Raw genomic sequence first — 22,500 nt, forward strand, 5'->3', positions numbered from 1 at the left:
GAGCCAGTTCTCTAATGCAATGTTGACCATCTAATTATCAGAACTCACTCACTATCTTTATCTTTTACTCTTCCCTTCCCCTCCTCTCCTTTCCTTTCCTCTCCTCTTCCCTTCTCCTCTTCCCCTTTCTCTCCCCACCCCATCCCCCTTCCTCCCTCCGCTCCTTTCCTTCCCCCCTCCCTTCACTTCCCCTCTCTCTCCCCTCCCCATCCCCATCCTCCCTCCTCCCTCCTCCCTCCTCCCTCATCCCTCCTCTCTCCTCCCCTCGAGTGTGACGTCACGTGACACTCGTCTGTGGTTCGTGATGGATGACGGAGTATGGGTCGTCGATGGCAGCTTCCCACTCGTATCCTGCAGCCGGGCAATACTTCCTGCGGCTTCCACTCGTGTTCTTTCTTTCTTTATTTATGTATCTATTTATTTCTCCTTTTCTGTTGTTGTAGGTCTTTTTATATTTACTTTTTTTGTAGATTTTTGTTTAGATTTATTTTAACTTTCTCTTTGATAAATTTTGCTGACTTGTGCGGAAATGTTTTTAGAAGTGTTTTGGCCCATCTCTAGATCCAGGTACCGTTTTCAAGACGGGTGGGCGTTGATTAGAGATGCAAGAAGTTGCAGCTGCATGTGTCAAGTTGCAAGGAAAAAGGGAGCGCATCATAAGGGCTGATTGCATGGCACCGAAAGGTAGCAATTATGCATTGCACCTCATTAGAACTCGTTAATTATTCCATCATCCTTGTGAGAGGACGTGTATTTCCGGGTCGCTTTTCGGTATCCAGCTATTTCTCTTATCCTATATTAACTATCAATACAAAACGGTAGATCTTATCACCGTGATCAAAATACGGAAATTAAATCAATACTAGGCAGAATAAAAAAAAACTATGGAAAATAACTTTGAAAAAATAACTTGAACAGAAGAAAAGAGAGAAGGAAGAGGCGTGAGAAGAGATGCGCTGGCGGGGCGTGGGAGAGCGCCCTCGTTCCGCTATAGTCGCAGCGTCCTTCGACCACGCTGCACTTTTGCCCCTCCCTCTCACTCCCTCTCTGTCTATCTACCTACCTACCTATCTACCTACCTACCTACCTACCTACCTACCTACCTACCTACCTACCTACCTACCTACCTACCTACCTACCTACCTACCTACCTACCTACCTACCTACCTCTCACACACTCATAATCATTCCTAACAAAGCCAAGATCCCTGCTGAGAGGAGAATCCAACCCTTACTTTGAAGAACGCCCACACTTGCTTAGACGAACCTTCACCCTCGACCGACTGCGTCTAGCACCTTCGTCAGGCGCTCATCGAAGGCGGGGGGAGGGGGTGGGGGGGAGAGCTAGAACTCTTCCGATTGCTTGTGTGTGTGTGTGTGTGTGTGTTTGTTTGTTTGTTTGTGTGTGTGTATGTGTGTGTTTGTTTGTTTGTTTGTATGTGATTGTTTGTGTGTGTGTGTCTGTGTGTGTGTGTGTGTGTGTGTGTTTGTGTGTGTGTGTGTGTGTGTGTGCTGATGGGATTCCTTTTACTGAGGTCGAGCTTCACACAGCCACCGGACGAGGCGGCGACAGAGGCAGCCTGTGAACGGATGGATGACTGACCCTGTGTGATTATAGATGCTTCTCTCTCTCTCTCTCTCTTTATCTCTCTCTGTCTCTCTCTCTCTCTCTCTCTCTCTCTTTCTCCATCCCTCCTTCTCTTCTCTCTCTCTCTCTCTCTCTCTCTCTCTCTCTCTCTCTCTCTCTCTCTCTCTCTCTCTCTCTCTCTCTCTCTCTCTCTCTTCTTGATGTCTATTTCTTTTTATTTCGCTGTCTCTCGTCCCTCTGTCATCATTTCCCTGTTTATCTCTCCACTCTTTCGGCACGTAAAAGTCAGAAATATTAATTACTATATTTCAAAATGTCACGAGAACCATCCTGATCTCTGTCCTTCTTCCTCCTCCTCCCCACCCCCACCCCACCCCCCATACTCCCTAGTCCATCCCCATCCTTCGCCTCCCTCGCCCGCCCACCCGCCCATCTACCTACCATCTATGGGCGTGAGACGGGACACGTAAAACGGATGTCCCTCCAGCCCATGTCATGATTCATTGGCCATTTTGCAGATGTCTCTCCTCACCTCGTTTCGCTCTCTCTCTTTCTCTCAATCTCTCTCTCTCTTCTCCCTCTCTCTCTCTCTTCTCCCTCTCTCTCTCTCTCTTCTCCCTCTCTCTCTCTCTTCTCCCTCTCTCTCTCTCTCTTCTCCCTCTCTCTCTCTCTCTTCTCCCTCTCTCTCTCTCTTCTCTCTCTCTCTCTCTCTCTCTCTCTCTCTCTCTCTCTCTCTCTCTCTCTCTCTCTCTCTCTCTCTCTCTCTCTCTCTTTCTCTCTCTCTCACGCTCGCTGCTCTCTCTCTTTTTCTTTCTCCCTTTTTCTTTTTTTCTCTCTCTTTTTCTTTCTCTTTCTCTCTCTTTTTTCTCTCTTTCTCTTTCTCTCTTTCCTTTCCTTCTTTCCCCTTATAGCTATTTATGTCAATCAGATTTATGTATTTCGACAGTTTGAATTGTTTTTGTCCGTATGTTTCTGTTCTTCTGCTGCAATGTTTTTTGTTTGTTTTCAGGGTTGTATTTTTCTTTTGTTTATTTTTTATTGTTTTTTTTCATATAGTTATTTTATTTTCGATACTGTTGCTAATGCCTTTGTTATTATTGGTATCATTATTAGTAGTGTTAGTGTTACTATCCTTATCATTATTACTGCTATTATATCTATGCTACTGTACTATCAACCTGATTAACCCCCCTCCCCCCCCTCCTCTCTCCCTCCAGAAATGGGAATTGTTGGTCCTGACTCGACTCAAGTGGGACTTGGCGGCCATCACTCCGCACGCTTTCCTGGACCAGATCATCGCGCGGCTGCAGCTCAAGCTCCCCGAAGCTCAAATGCGGATGGTCCGCGAGCACGCCACGTTTTTTATCACAGTCTGCGCTACTGGTGAGTGCTAATGCTTGATCCCTTTTTTTTCTCTTTTTTTTTTTTTTTTTTTTTTTTCTTTTTTTTCTTTTCTTTATTTGTTTTACCTTTCTTTTGCTGTTTGGTTATTGTTGTTGTGGTGTTGTCTCTCCGGGGGATATATGTGTTGTTGTTTTTGTTTTAGGATTTTGGTTTTTTGGTTTTGGTTTTCACTGCGTTTCGTCGGTTTTGTTTTCGATTGATTGTGTTTGGGTTGGGTTGTGTTGTTTCTCGTTCTGATTACGGTTATCTAGGTGATTTCCCCCCCTGTCTCTCTCTCTCTCTCTCTCTCTCTCTCTCTCTATATATATATATATATATATATATATATATATATATATATATATATATATATATATATATATACATATATACATATCATCGTTGCACGTCATTCTCTATTATTCCTGGGTTTCCGTCGGCCTAGAAGTTCCTCCTGGGTCGCCCTAGCCTCCAAGGTGCGTTCGACGCAGCACGTGCACTTGACCCAGTAGGTGCCTGCTCGCCCGGGCGTGTGCAGGGGGCGCTGGGTCAACGGATCTGGCCATTTAAAAAGGAGAATGTTGCAACATTGCGGCTGACCCCGCGTGACCCCCGCCTCGGCGGCGGCGACGGCGGCGGCGGCGGGGTGTGTGAGCGGGCCCACGCAAGGCCAGCCCCACGCGCGTCAGCACTGTTCTTTCCCCTCTCCTTCCTCCTTCCTTCTTCCTCCATCCACCTTCCTCCTCCCTCCCTCCTCCTTACTTCTTTTCCTCTTCTGTCTCTCTTCCTCTTCGTTTCTTTGTCATGCTTACTTGACATTCCTCCTCCTTCATCTTTTGCCCTCGACTTGTACAGTTTGTGTGGCCCGCGCCTCCTGCTCCCAGAAAGCCAAAGCATGAGATTAAGAGGAAGAAGAGACTAGAGTAAGGAAGAGGAGACACAGGAGGTGGAGGAGAGGAGAGAAGAGGGAGGAAGGAAGGGAGATGAGACTTTGAAGAGGGAGGGACAGAGGACAGAGATGACACAGAAGCAGTGTCCGTGGGAGAGACACAGGAATGCCCTGCACTCACTGCCAGCTGTCAATCTCTTAAATGCAAAGGTGACACACTTCCTGCCGTGTCACTGTTTCCTCGGGGCTGACGTCGTGTCCGGGAGGGGGAGGGGGGGGGGAGTTATTCAAGGAGGACATAGGACAGCGAAGGAGGGGGGAGGGGGGAGTCAAGGGAGGAACAGGGGGGGGGAAGGAGGGATGGTGAGGGGATGACTCCGGGGAACATAGGGAAAGGAAGGAGGGAGAGGGGAGGGGAGGGGGATGACTCAAGGGGAGAATAGGGGTGGGAGGGAGGAAGGGGAGAGAGCTGACGGTAGCGACGGCGGCGAGTCCTGCCCTGTGTCCTGGGCGACAAGACGTGTGTCAGCTGGGATGGATTTATGTTGGAGGGGGGGGCGGCGATTTAATTTGTGTGTATTGTATTTGTTTCTTTTTCTCTTCCTCTTCCTCTTCCTCTATTCCCCTGCCACATTATATCCCATCTCTCTCTCTCTCTCTCTCTTTCTTTCTCTCTTTGTCTCTATCCCTCCATCCTTCCCGATCTCTCTTTTTTCTTATCCTCCCTCTCAGTGTAATGAGAAAATGCGACGAATGCCTACTTGTAAGATTCTCTGAAGATCTTATCATCGTGTGACCTTAGCGCTCCTCACAACAAAGCCACGACAAAGGTATCTCTCTCTCTCTCTCTCTCTCTCTCTCTCTCTCTCTCTCTCTCTCTCTCTCTCTCTCTCTCTCTCTCTCTCTCTCTCTCTCTCTCTCTCTCTCGCTCTCTCTCTCTATCACACACACACACACACACACACACACACACACACACACACACACACACACACACACACACACACACTCAAATGCATAAGCATATACGTATATGTACACACCTTTGACGCCCCTTTCCTCTCTCTCTACGTCTCTCTCTCTCTCTCTCTCTCTCTCGAGTAAACCTACTTCGCGCATAAAGGAAGAAATCAGTATACGATAACCATCAGTAGATACTCTCGCCAATATGATAATAAAGGTTCATAAATAAAAACCTGGAATGCCCTCAAAGGCCGAAGAGCCACCGACACAAATAGCCCTGTGCGCATACTTTACCCTCCTCCTCCTCTTCCTCCTCCTCCTCCTCCTCCTCCTTCTTTTCCATATCCTTGTACTCCTCCTCCTCCTCCTCCTCTAACTCCTTATCCCATTCTTCTTCTTCTTCCTTATCCTACTCTCCTGTTCCTCCTTTCCTTTCTCTCTCTCTCTCTTTTCAATCCTTTGTCTATTCTTCATCCTTCATTTATTCTTCATTTCTGCTTCTAGTTACCCCTTGTTTTCTTCTTCCTCCTTTTCCTTCTGCACATTTTTTATTCTTCTGTCCCTTCTCCTCTTCTTCCTCGTCCAGAGGGAACAGAGGGCGGGGCATATGGGTATAAAGGGAAGGGGGGGAGGGGTAGAGGGTAGGGGGCGGGCACCGTGACCCTGCGCACTACGGGCCTATCACCAGGTAACACTTACTTGCCGGTGCTTAGTTATAGGCCTACCGCGCCGAAAGTAAAAGTTTAATGTGTATGTGTGTGTGAGAGAATGAAGAATGAAGGGAGGAAAATAATGATCTGGAATGAGGAGTGAGGTAGAAAAAAAAATAAGGTGGTATTGTCCGTATCTTCACCGCGGTTTGGGATACGGTATGTAATGGCGTCTGAAGGTGGTTGGGTACGAACGTATTCTTTTTTCTTTTCTTTTTTCCTCAAGGGAACGATTGCTGTGTTTATGTTCATTTCCATTCATTTTCTTGGGTAAACGGAAGATTCATTTTGGAGAATGCATGATGGTTGTCAAAGAGAGGTATTGTTTATTCGTTAGAGCGAATAAGATTGTTGCTAGTTTTCTTTCTAATTCATTAGTCCCATCTAACCTATTGTTAGATGTTTGTTGGAATAGATAATGCTTTTTGTTCTCTTTCCCATTTTTAAGCGGTCTCCTTTGATACTATCTGCGTCAACCTAACCGCCTGAAGTGGCATTATCTTCAGAGATGCAGAACTATCTTTGTGGTTAATGAAGATGATGTACAGTACAAGGTTGCCGGAGAAGTGCAGACGTCAATAGATTTGGGAGGTAGAGAGAGTATTAATAGAGCTTTATCTGTGTTGGCTGGGTATTCATGTAAAGCGCGTCGTAATATTTAACTATTTGTTTATCCCGTTTATATTTTTTGTCGGTATACCAGAAGGCATTTTGAGCCTCAGACGGTAAACTTTCCCGGGCCAAAGAACCTGTGATCCTACATAATCCCCGGTAGGCTTATCTCAAAAGGGTCTCCCACACACGCACGGACATAAACACACACACACACACATACATACGTACATACAAATATACTTACGTACACATGTACATACATACATACATACACGTCACCAGACCTTGATTTATATAGTGAGAGAGCGAGGACAGCCCGCATATCGCCTTTTTTTTTTTTTTTTTTTTTTTTTCTTCAGAATTTACGACCAAAATATTCTCCCTTTTCTCCGCCTAACGTCGATTTGAACGGCCTATCTAGATGCCTATTGTTAAAGAATGTGAGGTTCTTGTGATTGTGAGCGAGGGCGAGGGCGGGAGGGTGGTCAGAGATGGTCAAAGGGGTGGAGTTGCTTTACCGTGGGCGTGGGAAGTGTTTTGGGGGGATTCTTTTTTTTTTTTCTTAGGGTCTTAATTTCTTCTTTAATGATTTAATGTTGATATGGTTGTTATTGCATTTAGATTTTTTCTTTAGATGCTAGTGTGTCATTACAGAAGCAGTTTTCACGTTATAGCCTCATGCCTGAATAAATCTTCCACAAAAAAATTATCGTTATTAAAGCCAATCTCCCGCCAAAGTTTCACATCAAAGACAGATTTCCCGCCAAAATATGACGTCAGAGGCAGTTTTCCCGCCAAGACTTCCCTCCTCCTTCGGGTTCATGACACTGATCGTTAGCGGTGCATCATCCGGCACATGGGGTGACCACTCGGGTGTCACTGGCCCTTTCATGGGGCATTCCACTGCATGATGAGCTTATTCAAGGAGTCACCGCCTTTTTTTCGCGTTCTATTTTTGTGTCTATTTTTCTTCTTTTTTTTATAATGCTGCCATTATTAAAATGATTTACTGCTGTAGTTGTTACCAACGTTTTTTTTTTTCTGCTTTCTCACGCACAATGTGTTTGTGTTTGAGCGGCTGTGTGTCTGTGAGAGAGAGCTGGGGTAAAGGAGATAAGTTCTGTTGCGGTTGAAGGAGCTATTGTATGAGAGACAGAATGGCATGCGCTAACAGCTATAGCGGAGCCTGTGACGTATGCTGGTATAGAACCCGGAGTTTGTGCGGGTTCACATTTTTCTCACGGGTTCAACTCTTTATTTTTTGTCTCTCTCTCTCTCTCTCGCTCTCCCTCCCTCCCACCCTCTCTCCTTTTCCCTCTCTCTCTCTCCCTCTCTCCCTCTCTCCCTCTCTCCCTCTCTCCCTGTCTCTACAAACACAAAAAAAGAATACACACACATGCACACACAGCCTATATTTTTCAGATTAAATTTCTTGTAACCTTGGAGTGAACGGCCGCGAGAGGAGAGGAGAGTAATTTCCGCGTAGATAAAATCGGTCGCTTACCATAATAAACCCGTTCATCACGTGGAACACTGCGTGAGAGAGTTGTTCTGTGACCATAAGCAATAATTCAATAAGAGAGGGCGCAGGTAGACAGGTGGCGAGAGGGAAAGAGGTAAGATTACTCAGAAGGTAGATTTGGCACCTACCTTTTTATTTGTGTATTGTTGTTCTTGTTCTTCATGATGGGTTTATTCTTTCGTGGACTTATACGTGTTTATAATGAGAATCGATAGATCGGGAGAAGAGAAGATAAACATAGAGAGACAGACAGAGAGAGCTTGATAAATAAAAAGAGAAAACCAAAGAGATAATTCAAACACACATTCAAAACGCGGGAAAAAATCGAGAGACAAAGAGACCGCAGAAATAAACCGCCTTATTTACGCCTCAAAGTGCCTGCGTCGCCTCAGAAAAGAAGAAGAAGAAGAAGAAGAAGGAGAAGAGAATGTCTAGCGTCTTGGCGTCGTGGAGATGGCTGATGGGCGCTGTAAGGCCTGAGAATGACACACTATCATGTTACTTGGTGAGTCACACGTCCTGCCATTCTCTCTCTCTCTCTCTCTGTTTATCTTTCACTTCTCTCGATCTGCCCTTTCTCATTCTCTCTCTCTCTCTCTCTCACACACACACACACACACACACACACACACACACACACACACACACACACACTTTTTCTCTCCATCCCTCCCTCCCTCCCTCCTCCTCCCCCTTTCTTCCCTCCCTCCCTCCCTCCTCCTCCTCCCCTCCTTTCTTCCCTCCTCCTCTCCCTCCTACCCTCCTTCCCCCTTTCTTCCCTCCCTCCCTCCCTCCCTCCCCCCTACCCTCCTTCCCTCCTTTCTTCCCTCCCTCCCTCCTACCCTCCTTCCCTCCTTTCTTCCCTCCTCCTCTCCCCTTTCCCCTCTTTTTCGCGTGGATTATCGTCGATCCGTCGTGGCTTAGCGTGAGGCCGGCGCCGTGTTCCTCCCGTTCCTCGAGACGTGCTTTCGTGTGGGAGACTCGTCGTCCGGAAGGAGTTGACTTTCCTCGGGAGAAAGTTGTGGTTTCTTGAGACACTTTTAACTTCTATTTTTCGAAGTTTTTTTTTTCTCTCTCTCTCTCTCATTCATTTGGGATTCCTGCTTCTGTTTTTTTTTTCTTTCTTTTTTTTCTTTTCTTCCGAGCTGTTTAATTTGTTTTTTTCGTTTTATTTTTTTCTCTTCTATTTCCTTCTCTTCCTACTCCTCATCTTTCTCCATTATCTTTTTCTTCTTACTCTTCTCTTTTGCCTTCTCTATTTACAAAGTGAGAACCGAACCACCTTTTTTTATTGTTCTGATTGGTCTTTCATGAATCCCATTGATGACGTAGGCAAGATGGGAAGGGGGATCAGGTGAGAGATAAGGGGAGAAGGGGGAGGGGGGAGGCCTAGTGATAAGCATGATGGCTTGTGATAACCGTAGGACATTGCATTAATGTATTTACCGAGAGGCGAGAGTGAGAGCCATGCGCATACACGCAATCACATGAATGTAGATAAATAGATCTCTCTCTCTCTCTCTCTCTCTCTCTCTCTCTCTCTCTCTTTTTCTCTGTCTCTCTCGTTCGCCCAGGAGGGTCAAGGGGGTCGCAGACAGACAGCCATTTGTTCCGCGCACTTATTTAATGGGTTGGTTTAATGGGCACGCGGCAATGGGTAATTGCGACAGACAAGGTGAAGCGTCGCGCATAATTGTAAGAGAAATGCGTAAATCTGTCTCTCTCTTTTTATTCTTCTTTTCTTTTCAAATGATGCATAATGTATGTTGTTGTTTTTTTATATCTATACATTTATTTATTTTTAGATCTATATATTTATTATTTATTTATGTATTTGTTTGTTTGTTTATTTATTATCCGGGTCTCCTCTCTTCTCTCGACCTGGTTGTAGGATCCCCCGATTCCCAGATATTCACCTTTTGGCCTTTTCACGTCTTCTCGTGGAGCAGTGAGCGAGGAGGGGGATGGGGGGGGGGTGCGGAGAGGGAAATCAGATGGGAAGGATGGGGGTGGGGGGAAGGGGAGGAGAGGAAGGGAGCGGGGAGAGAAGGAGGGGGAAAAGGGGAGGGGAGGGTGAGAAGCGGGGTTCTGGCGTAAGTTTTTGCTCTGTGACGCAAAAGCCCTTTGGCGGGATGCTTCCGGGGGAGGAGGAGGAGGAGGTGGGGTGGTGGAGGAGGAGGAGGAGGGGGGGGATGGGATGGCGGAGAAGGAGGAGGAGGAGGAGGGGGAGTGGAGATAAATAAGAAAAAAACATAATACTTGAAAGAAATCAAAGAGGAGGAGAAGGAGGAAGAAGAGAGAAGAAACGCGGGGAGGGTGGTGGGGGGGTCAGCGAATTCTACGGCGCGGCGAGGGCGTGGGAGGGCCTGGCGTTGCCCGAGACAAAGGCGGCGGGCGGAAGTCGAGGGCGACCTTTTTCGTCGCTCGACGCCGCGGTGGGTCGACCTTGTGGCTACGCCTCTGCTCTCTCTCTCTCTCTCTCTCTCTCTCTCTCTCTCTCTCTCTCTCTCTCTCTCTCTCTCTCTCTCTCCTCTCTTCTCCTCTCTCTCTCTCTCTCTCTCTCTCTCTCTCTCTCTCTCTCTCCTCTCTCTCTCCTTCCTCCTCTCTCTCCCTCCTCTCCCTCTCTCTCTCTCCTCTCTCGTCTCTCCTCTCTCTCTCTCCCCTCTCTCTCTCTCCCCCCCCCTCTCTCTCTCTCTCTCTCTCCCTCTCTCTCTCTCTCTCTCTCTCTCTCCTTCCCTCTCTCTCTCTCTCTCTCTCTCTCTCTCTCTCTCTCTCTCTCCCTCTCTCTCTCCCTCTCTCTCTCTCTCTCTCTCCCCCTCTCTCTCTCTCTCTCTCTCTCTCTCTCTCTCTCTCTCTCTCTCTCTCTCTCTCTCTCTCTCTCTCTCTCTCTCTGTCACCCACCCACTCACCCACCTTTGTGTGCATCCGTATGTGTGTTTAGGCCTCTTTGGCAAGTGAGATGTGTATCTGTGTGTGTGGTACGTAGGGAGGTAGCCCCCCCCCCCAGTCATTATCACTGCGGTAAGCTTGTATGTGTGTGGTTGTCTGACTGTCATCTTTTTTTCGTTTTCATCTTCCTCGCTTTCACTGTTTCTCTCGTTCTTTTTGGAGGAGCTTATCTAATTCGTCTTTTTGTGAAGTAGAGGCGGGAGAGATGGATGTTTATGCTTGTGAGAAAGATTAAGAGAGACATGTAGTTAGAGGATAGTTTTTTTTTTTCTTTCTTTCTTTCTTTCTTTTTGAGAATATGAATGGAAATTACGTAGAATTAAAAAAAAAGGAAAAATAAATTTAAAAAAATAATAAATGCACTTTCAAGATGCGCCCTCCGGCTGATTAGGGGGCAGGGGGCAAAGGGGGGGAGGGTTCTGGGGGGAGAGTTCCTGGCGTAAGAGGGAGTAGTGGAGGGAGGGGGGAGGGGTAGGAAGAGGAGTGAATGTGGGTCAATTAACCTTGATGAGTCTGATGCAGGGGCGGTGGGCGGGCGAGGGTGAGTAGGTGAGTGGGTCACGAGTCCAGAGCGTGAGTAATGAATGAGAGACTGCGCGTCGGTGAAAGTATCTGTTGCTATATATGAGACGGGACCGCGCGCGCGCGCGTGTGTGTGTGTATGTGTATGCGTATGTGTATGTATGTATGTGTGTGTCTGCATGCCTGTGTTTATCAATTTATATTTCCGTGTGGGTGACTAGCAGTGAGAAAGTTGGTGTCTTTGTGTGTGATTACCGTACGCATGAGTGTGTGTGTGTGCGTATGCGTGTGTCCGTAAGAGTGCGTGAACGCCGAAGTCTCCCACAATGCGTAGGTGAAAGTTCCATGTTCTCTGTGTTGTTCTTTTTCTTCCCGAGTTGAGTTCACTCTCTCACCTTCACTTGGCAACAGTGAGTCATGTTCTCGCCCCGCCATGACTTGCTCCCTGGCCGAGGAATGTGTCTCAACCTCTCGTATCCCCTGTGTCTCCTCTCTCTCTCTCTCTCTCTCTCTCTCTCTCTCTCTCCCTCTCTCTCCTCTCTCTCTCTCTCTCTCTCTCTCTCTCTCTCTCTCTCTCTCTCTCTCTCTCTCTCTCCTCTTCCCCCTCCTCTCTCTCTCTCTTTTCTCTCCTCTCTCTCTCTCTCTCTCTCTCTCTCTCTCTCTCTCTCTCTCTCTCTCTCTCTCTCTCTCTCTCTCTCTCTCTCTCTCTCTCTCTCTCTCTCTCTCTCTCTCTCTCTTTCTCTCTCTCTTTCACACTCGGGTATTGGAACTTATCTCCTCCCCCCTTCTACCGCCCATGCTCCCGTCAGTGGGTGTCTAAGACTTAGGGCGGGGCAGTCGGTGGAAGGGGGGGGGGAGGTCGTATTTTCATATTATTTAATGAAGGTGGGGCAGCATTCTCTCTCTCTCTCTCTCTTTCTCCCTTTTTCTCTCTATCTCCTCTCTATCTCTCAATCATCATTATAATTACTACTATTGTTACAATTATTATTATCTGTATTACTATTAACCCAATCATTACTATCTTTATCATCATTACCCTCATTACTACGACTATTCCTATCGTTACTACTATTGTCATTAATATTATGATCATCATCGCCACCCCCCTCCCCCTCCCCCTTCCAACCCACTCCCTGCCCCCCCACCCCCCCCCACCCCCTTCGCCACACAAAGGGCCGAGCCACAGACGAACAACATACACTCGGCCGGACGCTTAAGAGAGGGTAACTGGAGACCTCGACGGGAGGGTCTTCTCGCGTGTTGCTGCTGCGTCTCCCGGGGGACGTGGGTGTGTGTGTGGGGGGGAGGGAGGGATTGTGGGTGTATGTGTGTGGGGGGGGAGGGATTGTGGGGGGAGAGAAGGAGGGAGGGAGGGATTGTGGGTGTGTGTGTGGGGGGGGTGGGGGGGTTGTGGGTGTGTGTGGGGGGAGGGAGGGATTGTGGGTGTATGTGTGTGGGAGGGAGGAGGGAGAGGGAAGGAGGGAGGGAGGGATTGTGGGTGTGTGGGGGGGGAGGGAGGGAGGGATTGTGGGTGTATGTGTGTGTGTGTGGGAGGGATTGTGGGGGGAGGGAAGGAGGGAGGGGGAGGGATTGTGAGTGTGTGGGGTGGGGTGAGATTGTGTGTGGGTGTGTGGGGGGGAGGGAGGGATTGTGGGTGTATGTGTGTGGGAGGGAGGAGGGAGAGGGAGGGGATGGGATGGAAGGTTTGTGGGTGGTTGGGTGTGGGAGGAATGGTGGGGTGGACCACAAAAAGACAGGGGAAAGGGATGGGAGAGATTAAGAATGAGAGAAAGAGAGAGTGAGAGAGAGAGCGAGAATGTCTTTCATAGGATTTAAATGGGGTTTTTGCGCCCTGTTTTGACGTCGGCGGCGCTCTGTTGTGTCGCCTTGGGAGAGGGAGGAAAGGGTAGAAGAGGGAGGGGGGAAGGAGGACAACGGGGGTGTAGAGGCCCTGGCAAAGGTAATTAAAGATAATGATCAGGGAGTAATTTGCGAGTTGTTACCTGTTGGTTGTGCTCAGTGCGTCCAGAGAGCGGAATAGTATATGTGTATGTGTGTGTGTACGTATGTATGTGTGTATGTGTGGATATTCATTGTGTACATGTGTGGGCGCGCGTGCATTCGAGTGCGTCTTATAAAGGGAGGCTTGCGAGGGTGTCCGCTCCAGAGGTGCAAAACGACGTATGTGTGGCCGAGAAGAGAGGTCCATGACCCTCATGAGACCATCTCCTCCCTCCCCCTCCCTCCCCCTCCCTCCCTCCACCTTACCCCTCTCCCCTTCTCCTCCTGTGTACCTCGTCACTCCTCCCTCCTCCCTCCTCCCCCCGCCCCCCGCCCCGCCCCCTTCGTCTCCCTGCCTAGCATCGTGATATCAGTCATCACAAAGACTTTTCTGGAATTGCGTCTTAATCACGGCAACTTCCCTCTCATGTCCATCTCTCTTCCTCTCTCATGTCCATCTCTCTTCCTCTCTCCTCTCTTCTCTCTTGGTTTTCCGCCTCTCTTTTTTTTTTTCCTGATTTTCCCTTCTCTTTTCTCTTGGAAGAGGGAAGGGAAGGGAAGGAGGAGATAAGAGCAGATGATGAAAAGGAAAGGAAAGGAAGGAAGGAGATAAGAGAGAATAAGAGGGAGGGGGGGTGTGGGGTGGGGGTTGGCGAGGGCTGAACCGGACCAGAGGTTAAAAATCCAGAGAATGGCCAGCCCCGTTCACAATGGCTCTCCGACTGGCCCCTGGTGTCGCTTCTCTCTCTCTCCCTCCACTCCTTCCCTCCCTCCTTCCCTTCCTCCCTCCATCCCTACCTCCCTTCGCTCATCTCTTTCGGGAGGACGCGAATTGAAGGAGGGAGAGAGAGAGAGGGGGGGTGGCGAGGGTAGAAAGGGAGAGAGAATGAGGGTGTAGAAAGAGAGAAAGAAAGAGAGAGAGAAGAGGAAGAAAGATAAGAAGCAGATGTAGGGGGCTTTTTGGGCGTGTGTTATGTCTCTTCTTTCGTGTTCGTCTGGCTACAGACATGGGCGAGTTTTCTGTCTACATGTCCTTCTCTTCTTTTCTCGTTCACCTCTCTCGTCTCTTTCGTTCATCCTGGAAAGTTTATTATTATTTTTTCCAATCCGTGTTGATCGCCAGTTTTGCTTCGGATGAACATGTTTTGTCTCGTGTTGTGCTGGTTATTATGACTGGCTCTTTCGCGACCTCATGTTTGGACGGCCGTGGCTTCTCTATCTCCTCCTCTTTCTCTCTCTTTCTATTTCTCGCTTTCTCACTGCTACTCTCTCTCTCTCCTCTATTATCTCTCTCTCTCTCTCTCTCTCTCTCTCTCTCTCTCTCTCTCTCTCACACACATTTTATTTCCTTCTCTCCTCCTTTGTGTCCTCTTTCCCTGTCCTTCCTGTTGTGAGGGGAAGGGATGGGGGGGACGAGAGACGACACCTCAGATTGGTTAGTTGATCTGGGAATGAGGGAGAGGAGGATAGAGGTGGAGGTGGGGGGGGGGGATAGGACGATGATGATAATATGAAGAAGAAGGAAGGGGTAGAGGAAGAAAAGAGACGAGTAAGAGCAGGAGCAGAGGTGTAGAGAGGGAGAGAACAGGAGGACCAGAGAGGGACGAGGGCGGTGGAGCAGAGAGGGAGGGAGGGAGGGAGGGCAGTAGGGCAGCGTGCCACTGGATCAGAGGCGCCCCTCCCCCTCCCTCCCTCCGCTCCTTCCCCCTTCCCTCCCCAACTAGAAGGAGAACCTCGTGTCGGTCCGACCTTCACAGACCCTTTCGTTCCCTACATACCTTATTTTTTTGGAGCCTTCTTCCTCCTCCTTTTCTTTTCTCTTCTCCCATTTTCTTACGCGTTCCCCCATTTATTTATTTTCTTTTCTATTTATTCTACTGTTTACTTCTTCTATGTATCCTTCCCTCCATTTTTTTTTTCTATTTTGTCTTTCATTGTCTCCTGCTTCACCGTAATCATCATCTTCTTCTTCTTCCTCTTCTGTTTGCTTCCAGGGTTCGAGAATCTCCTACGTAGAACCTCTGCCCCAATCAGTACGATTCACGTGGCATTTGCAATATGTCCAACCGTGCGTAGCCAGCCTCCCTCCCCCCTTCCTTCCATCCCTCTTCCCCTCTCCTCCTCCTCTTCCTCCTCTTCCATCTTCCTCTTCCCTACTCTCTTCCTCATCCTTGTCGCTCCTCTTCTTCCATTCCTTCCCCTTCTCTTGCCTTTTCTCTTCTCTAGCCCTTATTTTTTTTTATCCTACTTTAAATATACATTTCTTCTCATCCTCCTCCATCTTCTCCCCCCCCCCCCAAACACACCTCCCGCCCTCCATTTTTGCCCTCCAAACCAACCGGAACGAATCTATGCAAAAATTTGAGTTAATCACGCGGGCTTCCCCATAGGCCTTCACTCTCGTTAAAACTCCCTTCCCTCCCTTACCCTCTTGTCATCTCCCCCCCCCCGCCCCTTCGTCCCCTCCCTTCCATCCCCCTCCTGCTCCCTCCGACCTCCCACCCTCCTGACCCCTCTCTCTCTCCTCCCACCCTCCTGCCCCCTCTCTCCTCCCACCCTCCTGCCATCTCCCCTCCTTCCCTGTCTCCCTGTCCCCCCCCCCTCCCCTCATCGTAAAGTCTTTTGTCATCCTCCTCCTTCGTTTCTTGCGTTCTGTCTGTTTATCTCTCTGTGTCTGTCTCTTTCTCTTGGATAGATGGATGGAGGGACAGTGGGGAGAGAATAAGGAGATGGGACAGGATAGGTCGTGGCTAGGAGGGAAGAAAAGGGAGGAGGGAGGGAAAAGGAGCGATGGTAGGGGGGGGAGGAAGAGTGGAGAATAGATAGATAGATAGAGGGAGGGCGGGAGGGAGGGCCTCGCGCAAGCAAGCAGCCAGCCTCAAGGAGGTCACGGCAAAGGGCTTCAATTCGGATCTATTGGAACAATTGCTTCGGACGCGTGGCCGTGGGGACGGAGGGCGGAGGGAGCGAGAGGGGGGGGGGGAGGTTGACAGGCTGTGATTTTTTTGTTTTTATGGGGGAGGGGGAGGGGGATTGCACCACGACTTGGATAAAAGAAGGAAAATTCGGCAAGAGGGACGGGCGGCAAGGAGGAGGCAGAGACTCGAAAGAGCATTATTTTAAGAAGAAGACTGCTCCTCCTCCACCTGCTCCTCTACCTCCTCCTCCTCCTCCTCCACCCCCCTTCCTTTTTCGTTTTCTACATTTCCTCTTCTCCCCTTACCGCATATCCTCCTTTTCCCTCCCCCTCCCCTCCCTCTTGATCCCTCCCCCTCCTTCTCCTCTTCCTCCTACCCCCCTCATCCCCCCCCCCTATCGCCAAAATACACACCTCGAGACCATAGCTATAAATTTAAGGGAATCACTCCATAAATCTAACCGCGAAATAAAGAAGAAACGTTTATTATAATCTTTTTTTTTATGAAGAAGGTTTGGCAGTCCTTATCGTATGGGAGAAAAGGAGGGAGACCGTCAGTGCGAATTCTTCCTCTTCTTTTTCTCCTTCTTTTTCTTTTGTTTCCCCTTCTCCTTTTGCTTCGTTCTCCTCTTGTTCCTATTCCTCATTCTCACTTCACCCCCCTCCTCCTCCTTGTGTGTGTGTGTGTGTGTGTGTATGTATGTATGTATGTGTGTGTGATAGTCTGGCGTCGCGCTAGGTGAGGTCATCGCTGCAACCCCTTCCCATCCCCCTCTCCCCCTCCCCCTCCCTCACTCTCCCTCTCCCGCTCCCTGCTTGTGCGTTGTGTGTTTACGTGTGCCTTTTAAATGTCTCTATCACCATTGCACGAGGCTAACTGACGGACAAAACACATCAGCATTAATCTTTTTGTATGTATATGTACACCTAGAAGACCGTGCAGAGGTCTACATGCACGTACACACAAACATGCACATACACTGGCGCTAACACATATACTTACCTACACATCACCTGCCATGAGATCTCAAGTGTCCTCACATACCCACTCCTCCAACCCCCCTCTCCCTACGCCTTGCCAACGTACCCTCCCTCCTCTTCGCCCTTCCTATCTCTCCTCCCCTCCCCTCTGAACCTCCTTCCCCCCCCCTCCCCTCCTTCCCTCCCACGCGACGTCGACCCCCACCTCCCCCCCTCTTGCCCCCTCTCCCCCCAAATCCGGAAATGGCCTAACGAATTGCAAAGAAGCGATAGCGTGCGGAAACTGAACGAGTCTTTGGTAAGGTGAGGTTCTCAGGGAGGAGGAGGAGGAGGAGGAGAAGGAGAAGGATCCCCCACCCCCACCCCCCGCCCTGCCCGTCCCCACCCCCGGCCTCCCTCCTTAGTTCTTGATATCTGCATAGTCCTTCCGGGCGGGGGTTCTGCGACGGCCCTTCCGGCGCGAGGCCCTTCGGAGGCGGCGAGTCCTCCTCCGGCGATCGAGGGGGACGTCCGGCGAGGGGGGCGGGGGGCGGGCGTCGCGCTACAGCGAACACCCCTTTATGCGGTACAATGCAAAGAGGAGGACGGCTTGCCTTGAGCCAGTTCATTACCCCATTCCGACACTCTAACCTTGAGCTGCTAGATGCCAAGTGCGCGATCAGTGCTTATTTTTGGCCGTTTTATCTTTTTGTTATTATGGGCTGCGGGCTTTGTTTGTGTTTAGTTTTGTGGTCTTTATCGTTGTATGTGTGTGTGTCTGTCTCTCTCTCTCTCCTTCCCCCTCAGGAAAGGGTAGACTGAAATAATGTAACGCTAGATCCGTTTTTTTTTTCTTCTATCTTTCTTGCGCCGTCTCTCTCTATCTCTCTCTCTCTCTCTCTCTCATTCTCTCTCTCGCTCTCTCTCTCTCTCTCTCTCGCTGGCACTTCAGTTCTCTGTCTGTTTGTCTGTTTATCTATCTATCCGCTAATCTATCAGTTTATCGACTTCTGTCTATCTATCTCTTTCTCTCTCTCCTTCTCCCTTGTGTCCTTTGGAAAGGGCGTGGAGGAGGACAAGTGGCCTTCTGAAGGAGAGGGGGAGGAGAGGCAGGAGGAGGAGAGGGATGGGGGATGGGGGCAGGGCCTGTTCCTTCTCTTCATCCTCAGCCAAGATGCTGATTGTGGGCGGAGCGAAGGAGATATGCTGGGCCCACCCACACGGCCGCGCGCTGCCAGGAACTCCCCCTCCGTGTTCATGGTGTTGTGTTTGCTGTCTCGCCTTCCCTTCCCTCCCCTCCATTCCCTCCCTTCCCTTCTCCTTCTTCCCTCTCTTCCTCCCCTCTTTTCCCTCCAATCCATCTCTCCCTTCCCCCCTTTCCCTCTCTTCCTTTCCTCCTTTCCCTCCATTACCTCTCTTCCTTCCCTCTTTTCCCTCCAATCCATCTCTCCCTTCCCCCCTTTCCCTCTCTTCCCTTTTCTTCTTTCCCTCCATTCCCTTCTCTTCCTTCTCTCCATTCCCGCCCTTCTCTTCTCCCTTTTACTGCTCTTCTTTTCTTTACTCCCTTCCTTCCCCTCCTCTTTGGCGTCTTTGAATGTCTTCTCTGCTTGTTTTTTTATTGTCTAATTGTTGATATCTTTTCATAAATCCATTGTTTCTTCACATTATTTCCTGTATTATTATTTCTCCTTTTCTCTTCATCTTCATCTTGCTCCTCTTCTTCCTCCTCCTCCTCCTCCTCCTCCTCCTCCTCCTCCTCCTCCTGCTCCTCCTCGTCAATCAGGTCTTGATAAGCAGGTCAGCAGGTGATCTTCACAGGTTTCTTGAGATGTTTCCCGAAGTCTGGAAGACGACACACACACCAGACAGGCACATAGAGTTGTCTCTCTCTCTCTTCTCTCTCTCTCCGTCTCTCTGACTCTCTCACTGACTCACTCATTCACGCACTCACTCACTCACTCACTCACTCATTTACTCACTCACTCGCACATACAAAAACTCTTAAATACACACACACGCACGCACGCACGCACATACAGCGTACCTTATATTCCCTGTCTCTGACGTATATAATCAAGCACCTTATCAATTTATGGCTAGGTGGTGATTATTGCAGGAGATAACCGCCCTTATGTCATGTATACGTAAAGGTCACCCAACGAAACTTTTTTTTTTATGTCGTGTTGATATCGAGTGAATTTAAATCACCCTTTGACCTTTTCTTCCCTCCTCCGTGTTTTCTCCTTTTCCTTTTTTTTCGTTTTTCGTTTTTTTAATTATTCCTTTGCGGTGACTTCAATGCTCTCCCTTGTTCTTCTCTTCTCCCTTCTTTAACGAAGAAAGGAATAGGGGGAGGAAGGGAAATAGTAGGTTTAGGGTCGTTATTCTTTTTTTTTTAATTTTAGTAACGGGGTCGTCGCGAGGTCGCGAAGGGGGCGAAGGTCAACCTTGGAAACTTAAATGATTACTTAGTTAAAGGTGGTGGGGAGGGGGGAGGGGGGAGAGGGGTTGAAAGGAGGGTGGGAGGGAGGGGGCGTTGAAGGAAAGGGGGGGGGGAGACCGAGGAAATATAGGAAAGAGGCCACGAAATAACGGATGTAAAGGTCTCGGATATTAGGAAAAATAGGCCCTTGTGAGCGAGAGGGAATTGTATATTTACCGTTTCCTGTCCACCTCATATGTAAATATACACAAATCTGTAAATATACGCACATATGAATACACGCACACAAACACACACACTTACGCAAACACACACACACGCACACACGCACACACACACACACACACACACACACACACACACACACACACACACACACACACACACACACACACACACACACACACACACACACACACTTACACACACTTACACACACGCGCAGAGACGCAGACAATCGAGAGCGCTTCCTGTCTGGTGGCGTAACGTCAGACCGCAGACTGTGACGTAAACCGACCTTCGCGTCTGTTACGTCGCGCGTAGGAATAGGGGGAGGCGGAGGTGGGGGGGGGGAGGAGGGGGGGGCAAAGTAAGTAGGATGGGGAGGATGGGGAGGAGGGGGGGGGATAGGAGTCGGGAAGAGGGGGCCCGTATACTTTGTATTTATCAACTTTGGTTTTATTTTATTTTTTTTCCGTTCTTGAGCAAATATGATCATTCAAATAGAAACAAAAGCAATCGGGAATAGAATGTGATGAATAGGGAGCAAAGCGAGACGGAGGGATAGATAAATAGATGGCGAGCGAATGAGTGAGTGAGTGAGCGAGTGAGCGAGTGAGCGAGTGAGGCCTGCGCCCTGGCCACGTGTTGGGTCCGTCATGCGAGACAAAACCTTCGCGTACTACATACACCTCGCCATCGCCATTACGAGTTTCGCGCCAGCTGATCACGCGGGAATCGGGTGTCGGTGTGTGGCTCGTTTTCTCGTTTTCTTGCGCAATGGTTTTCTTTGTAGTTCTCGTTTTAGTGTTTTTTTTTTCTATTTTTCTCTAATGTCTTTGTCCGACTGTTTGTGTCTCTTGTCTCCTCTCTTTTCTATTTTTTTTCTCTCTCTCTCTTCTCTCTTTTCTCTTCTCTCTTTTCTCTCTCTTCTCTCTCTCTTCTCTCTCTCTCTCTCTCCCTCTCTCTCTCTCTCTCTCTCTCTCTCTCTCTCTCTCTCTCTCTCTCTCTCTCTCTCTCTCTCTCTCTCTCTCTCTCTCTCTCTCTCTCTCTCTCTCTCTCTCTCTCTCTCTCTCCTACTCCCTCTCCTTCTCCCTCTTTCTTTCTTTCCGTAGAGAGAAAAAACAGAGAGATGCTTAGCGTTCGGGGGGCGGGGGGAGGAGGGCGTACCGAGTTTATGGGCGTGACGGGCGCGGGGTGAAAGGGGTGGAGGGTGGGTGAAGAAGGGGTTCCTAGGGGGTAGAGTGGTGGGGAGGGTGAAGGCGTATCTTATATGACGCGGGAACGGAATAGCGTTGCGTCGGGGGAGGGGGAGGGGGAGGGGGTACGGGAGAGTGGGGGGGTGTATGTAGCACGGGAGGAGGGAGAGGGGGAGGGGGAAGGGGAAGGGGAAGGGGAAGGGGTAAAGGCTTTGGCGCTATCTCCATTTGCTAACCACAACCACCACAGACCCACCACAACCAAGGTCCAGCTCCAATAGCACCGACGGGAACGTAGCGCGTACCAGCTGATGGGAAGGAGGGAGGGAGAGAGGGAGAAGGAGGGAGAGAGGGAGAAGGAGGGAGAGAGGGAGAAGGAGGGAGGGAGGGAAAAGGGTGTAGGAAGAGGGAGAGTAGAAGGGAAATGGGAGGAAGGGAGAGAGAATGGAAGGGAAAAGGGAGGAAGGGAGAGAGAATGGAAGGGAAAAGGGAGGAAGGGAGAGAGAGTGGAAGGGAAAAGGGTGGGAGGAAGGGAGGGTTGGAGAGAGAGAAAAAGAGAGATAGGGAGGAAGGGTGGGAAGATGGAAGGGGTAGACGGAGGGAGGGAGGGAGGGAGGTAATCGTGACATTATCTGTCGCGTCGTTCGGAAGAGTGAACAACCTGTCATTACCAGGTGTCAGGGAAGAGCCATCTGTCGGTGCCTTAGGTAGGATGGAGGAAGGAGGAGGAGGAGAGGGAGGTAGTGGAGGAAGAAGAAGGGGGAGAAGGAGAAAGAAGCGAGAGAGGGGAAGATAAAGGAAGGGTGGATAGACGGGAGAAGGAGGATAGGGAGGCGACAACCATCCAAAATACTCGCCCATCGTGAATCTGACGCGCGTATCTTCGCGGCTTCATATCTTCTTTAATTCGACCGCCCCCCACCCCCCTCCTTTCCCACCCTCCCTCCCTTCTTCTTCCCACACACTGCCTTCGTCCTTAACCTCCCCCAACAGCCCCACCCCTACCCCATCCCTCCCCGCCCCGCCCCGCCCCCGCCCCGAGTGTGCACAAGCGAGACCTTCTCCGGGCGTCGACTCACCAACGACCTCAACAGTGTCGATAATCAGGGCCAATAAACAAGCGTGACTCACTGTCGACGCGAACAAGCGCCGCTCACTCTTTCTCTCCACTAACTTCTTCTCTCCACTATCTTCCTACTTCTCACCGCCTCTATCTTTTTGTTCTCTCTCTCTTTCTCTCTCTCTCTCTCTCTCTCTCTCTCTCTCTCTCTCTCTCTCTCTCTCTCTCTCTCTCTCTCTCTCTCTCTCTCTCTCTCTCCTCTCTCTCCTCTCTCTCCTCACTCTCTTCACTCTTCCTCCCTCCCTCCCTCCCTCTCCCTCTTCCTCACTCTCCTTCACTTCCGCCATCCCTCCCCCAGCATCAGCATCCCCCACCCTTTCCCCCTCCCCCCACCGCCCCAGCCCACTCAACATAATAAAGTGCACATAGTAACGGTGTAAACAGGCCGGTCGCGAGTCTTAATTAATCAAGGTGTTCCCGTCAGCCAAGGGCGCCGTTTCGCTGTCGAGGCTCCCGCTATCGGATCAGCTCCGGCGTCGACCGACAGCGATTCAGGT

General features: G+C 49.7%; 1 protein-coding gene across 1 annotated transcript in view; it reads left to right on the top strand.

Annotated features, from left to right (window-relative positions):
- Nucleotides 1–22,500, top strand: part of LOC122254541 (G1/S-specific cyclin-D2) — a 91,442-nt gene that overhangs the window by 35,577 nt on the left and 33,365 nt on the right. Inside the window, exon 3 of the mRNA XM_043018261.2 lies at nucleotides 2,806–2,971. Within this exon, the coding sequence (XP_042874195.1) occupies nucleotides 2,806–2,971 (166 nt within the window). The remainder of the gene's footprint in view (nucleotides 1–2,805; nucleotides 2,972–22,500) is intronic.

The sequence above is a fragment of the Penaeus japonicus genome, unplaced genomic scaffold, assembly GCF_977035675.1.
Source record: "Penaeus japonicus unplaced genomic scaffold, GWHDUDI00000001_assembly GWHDUDI00000026, whole genome shotgun sequence".
Lineage (NCBI taxonomy): Eukaryota > Metazoa > Arthropoda > Malacostraca > Decapoda > Penaeidae > Penaeus > Penaeus japonicus.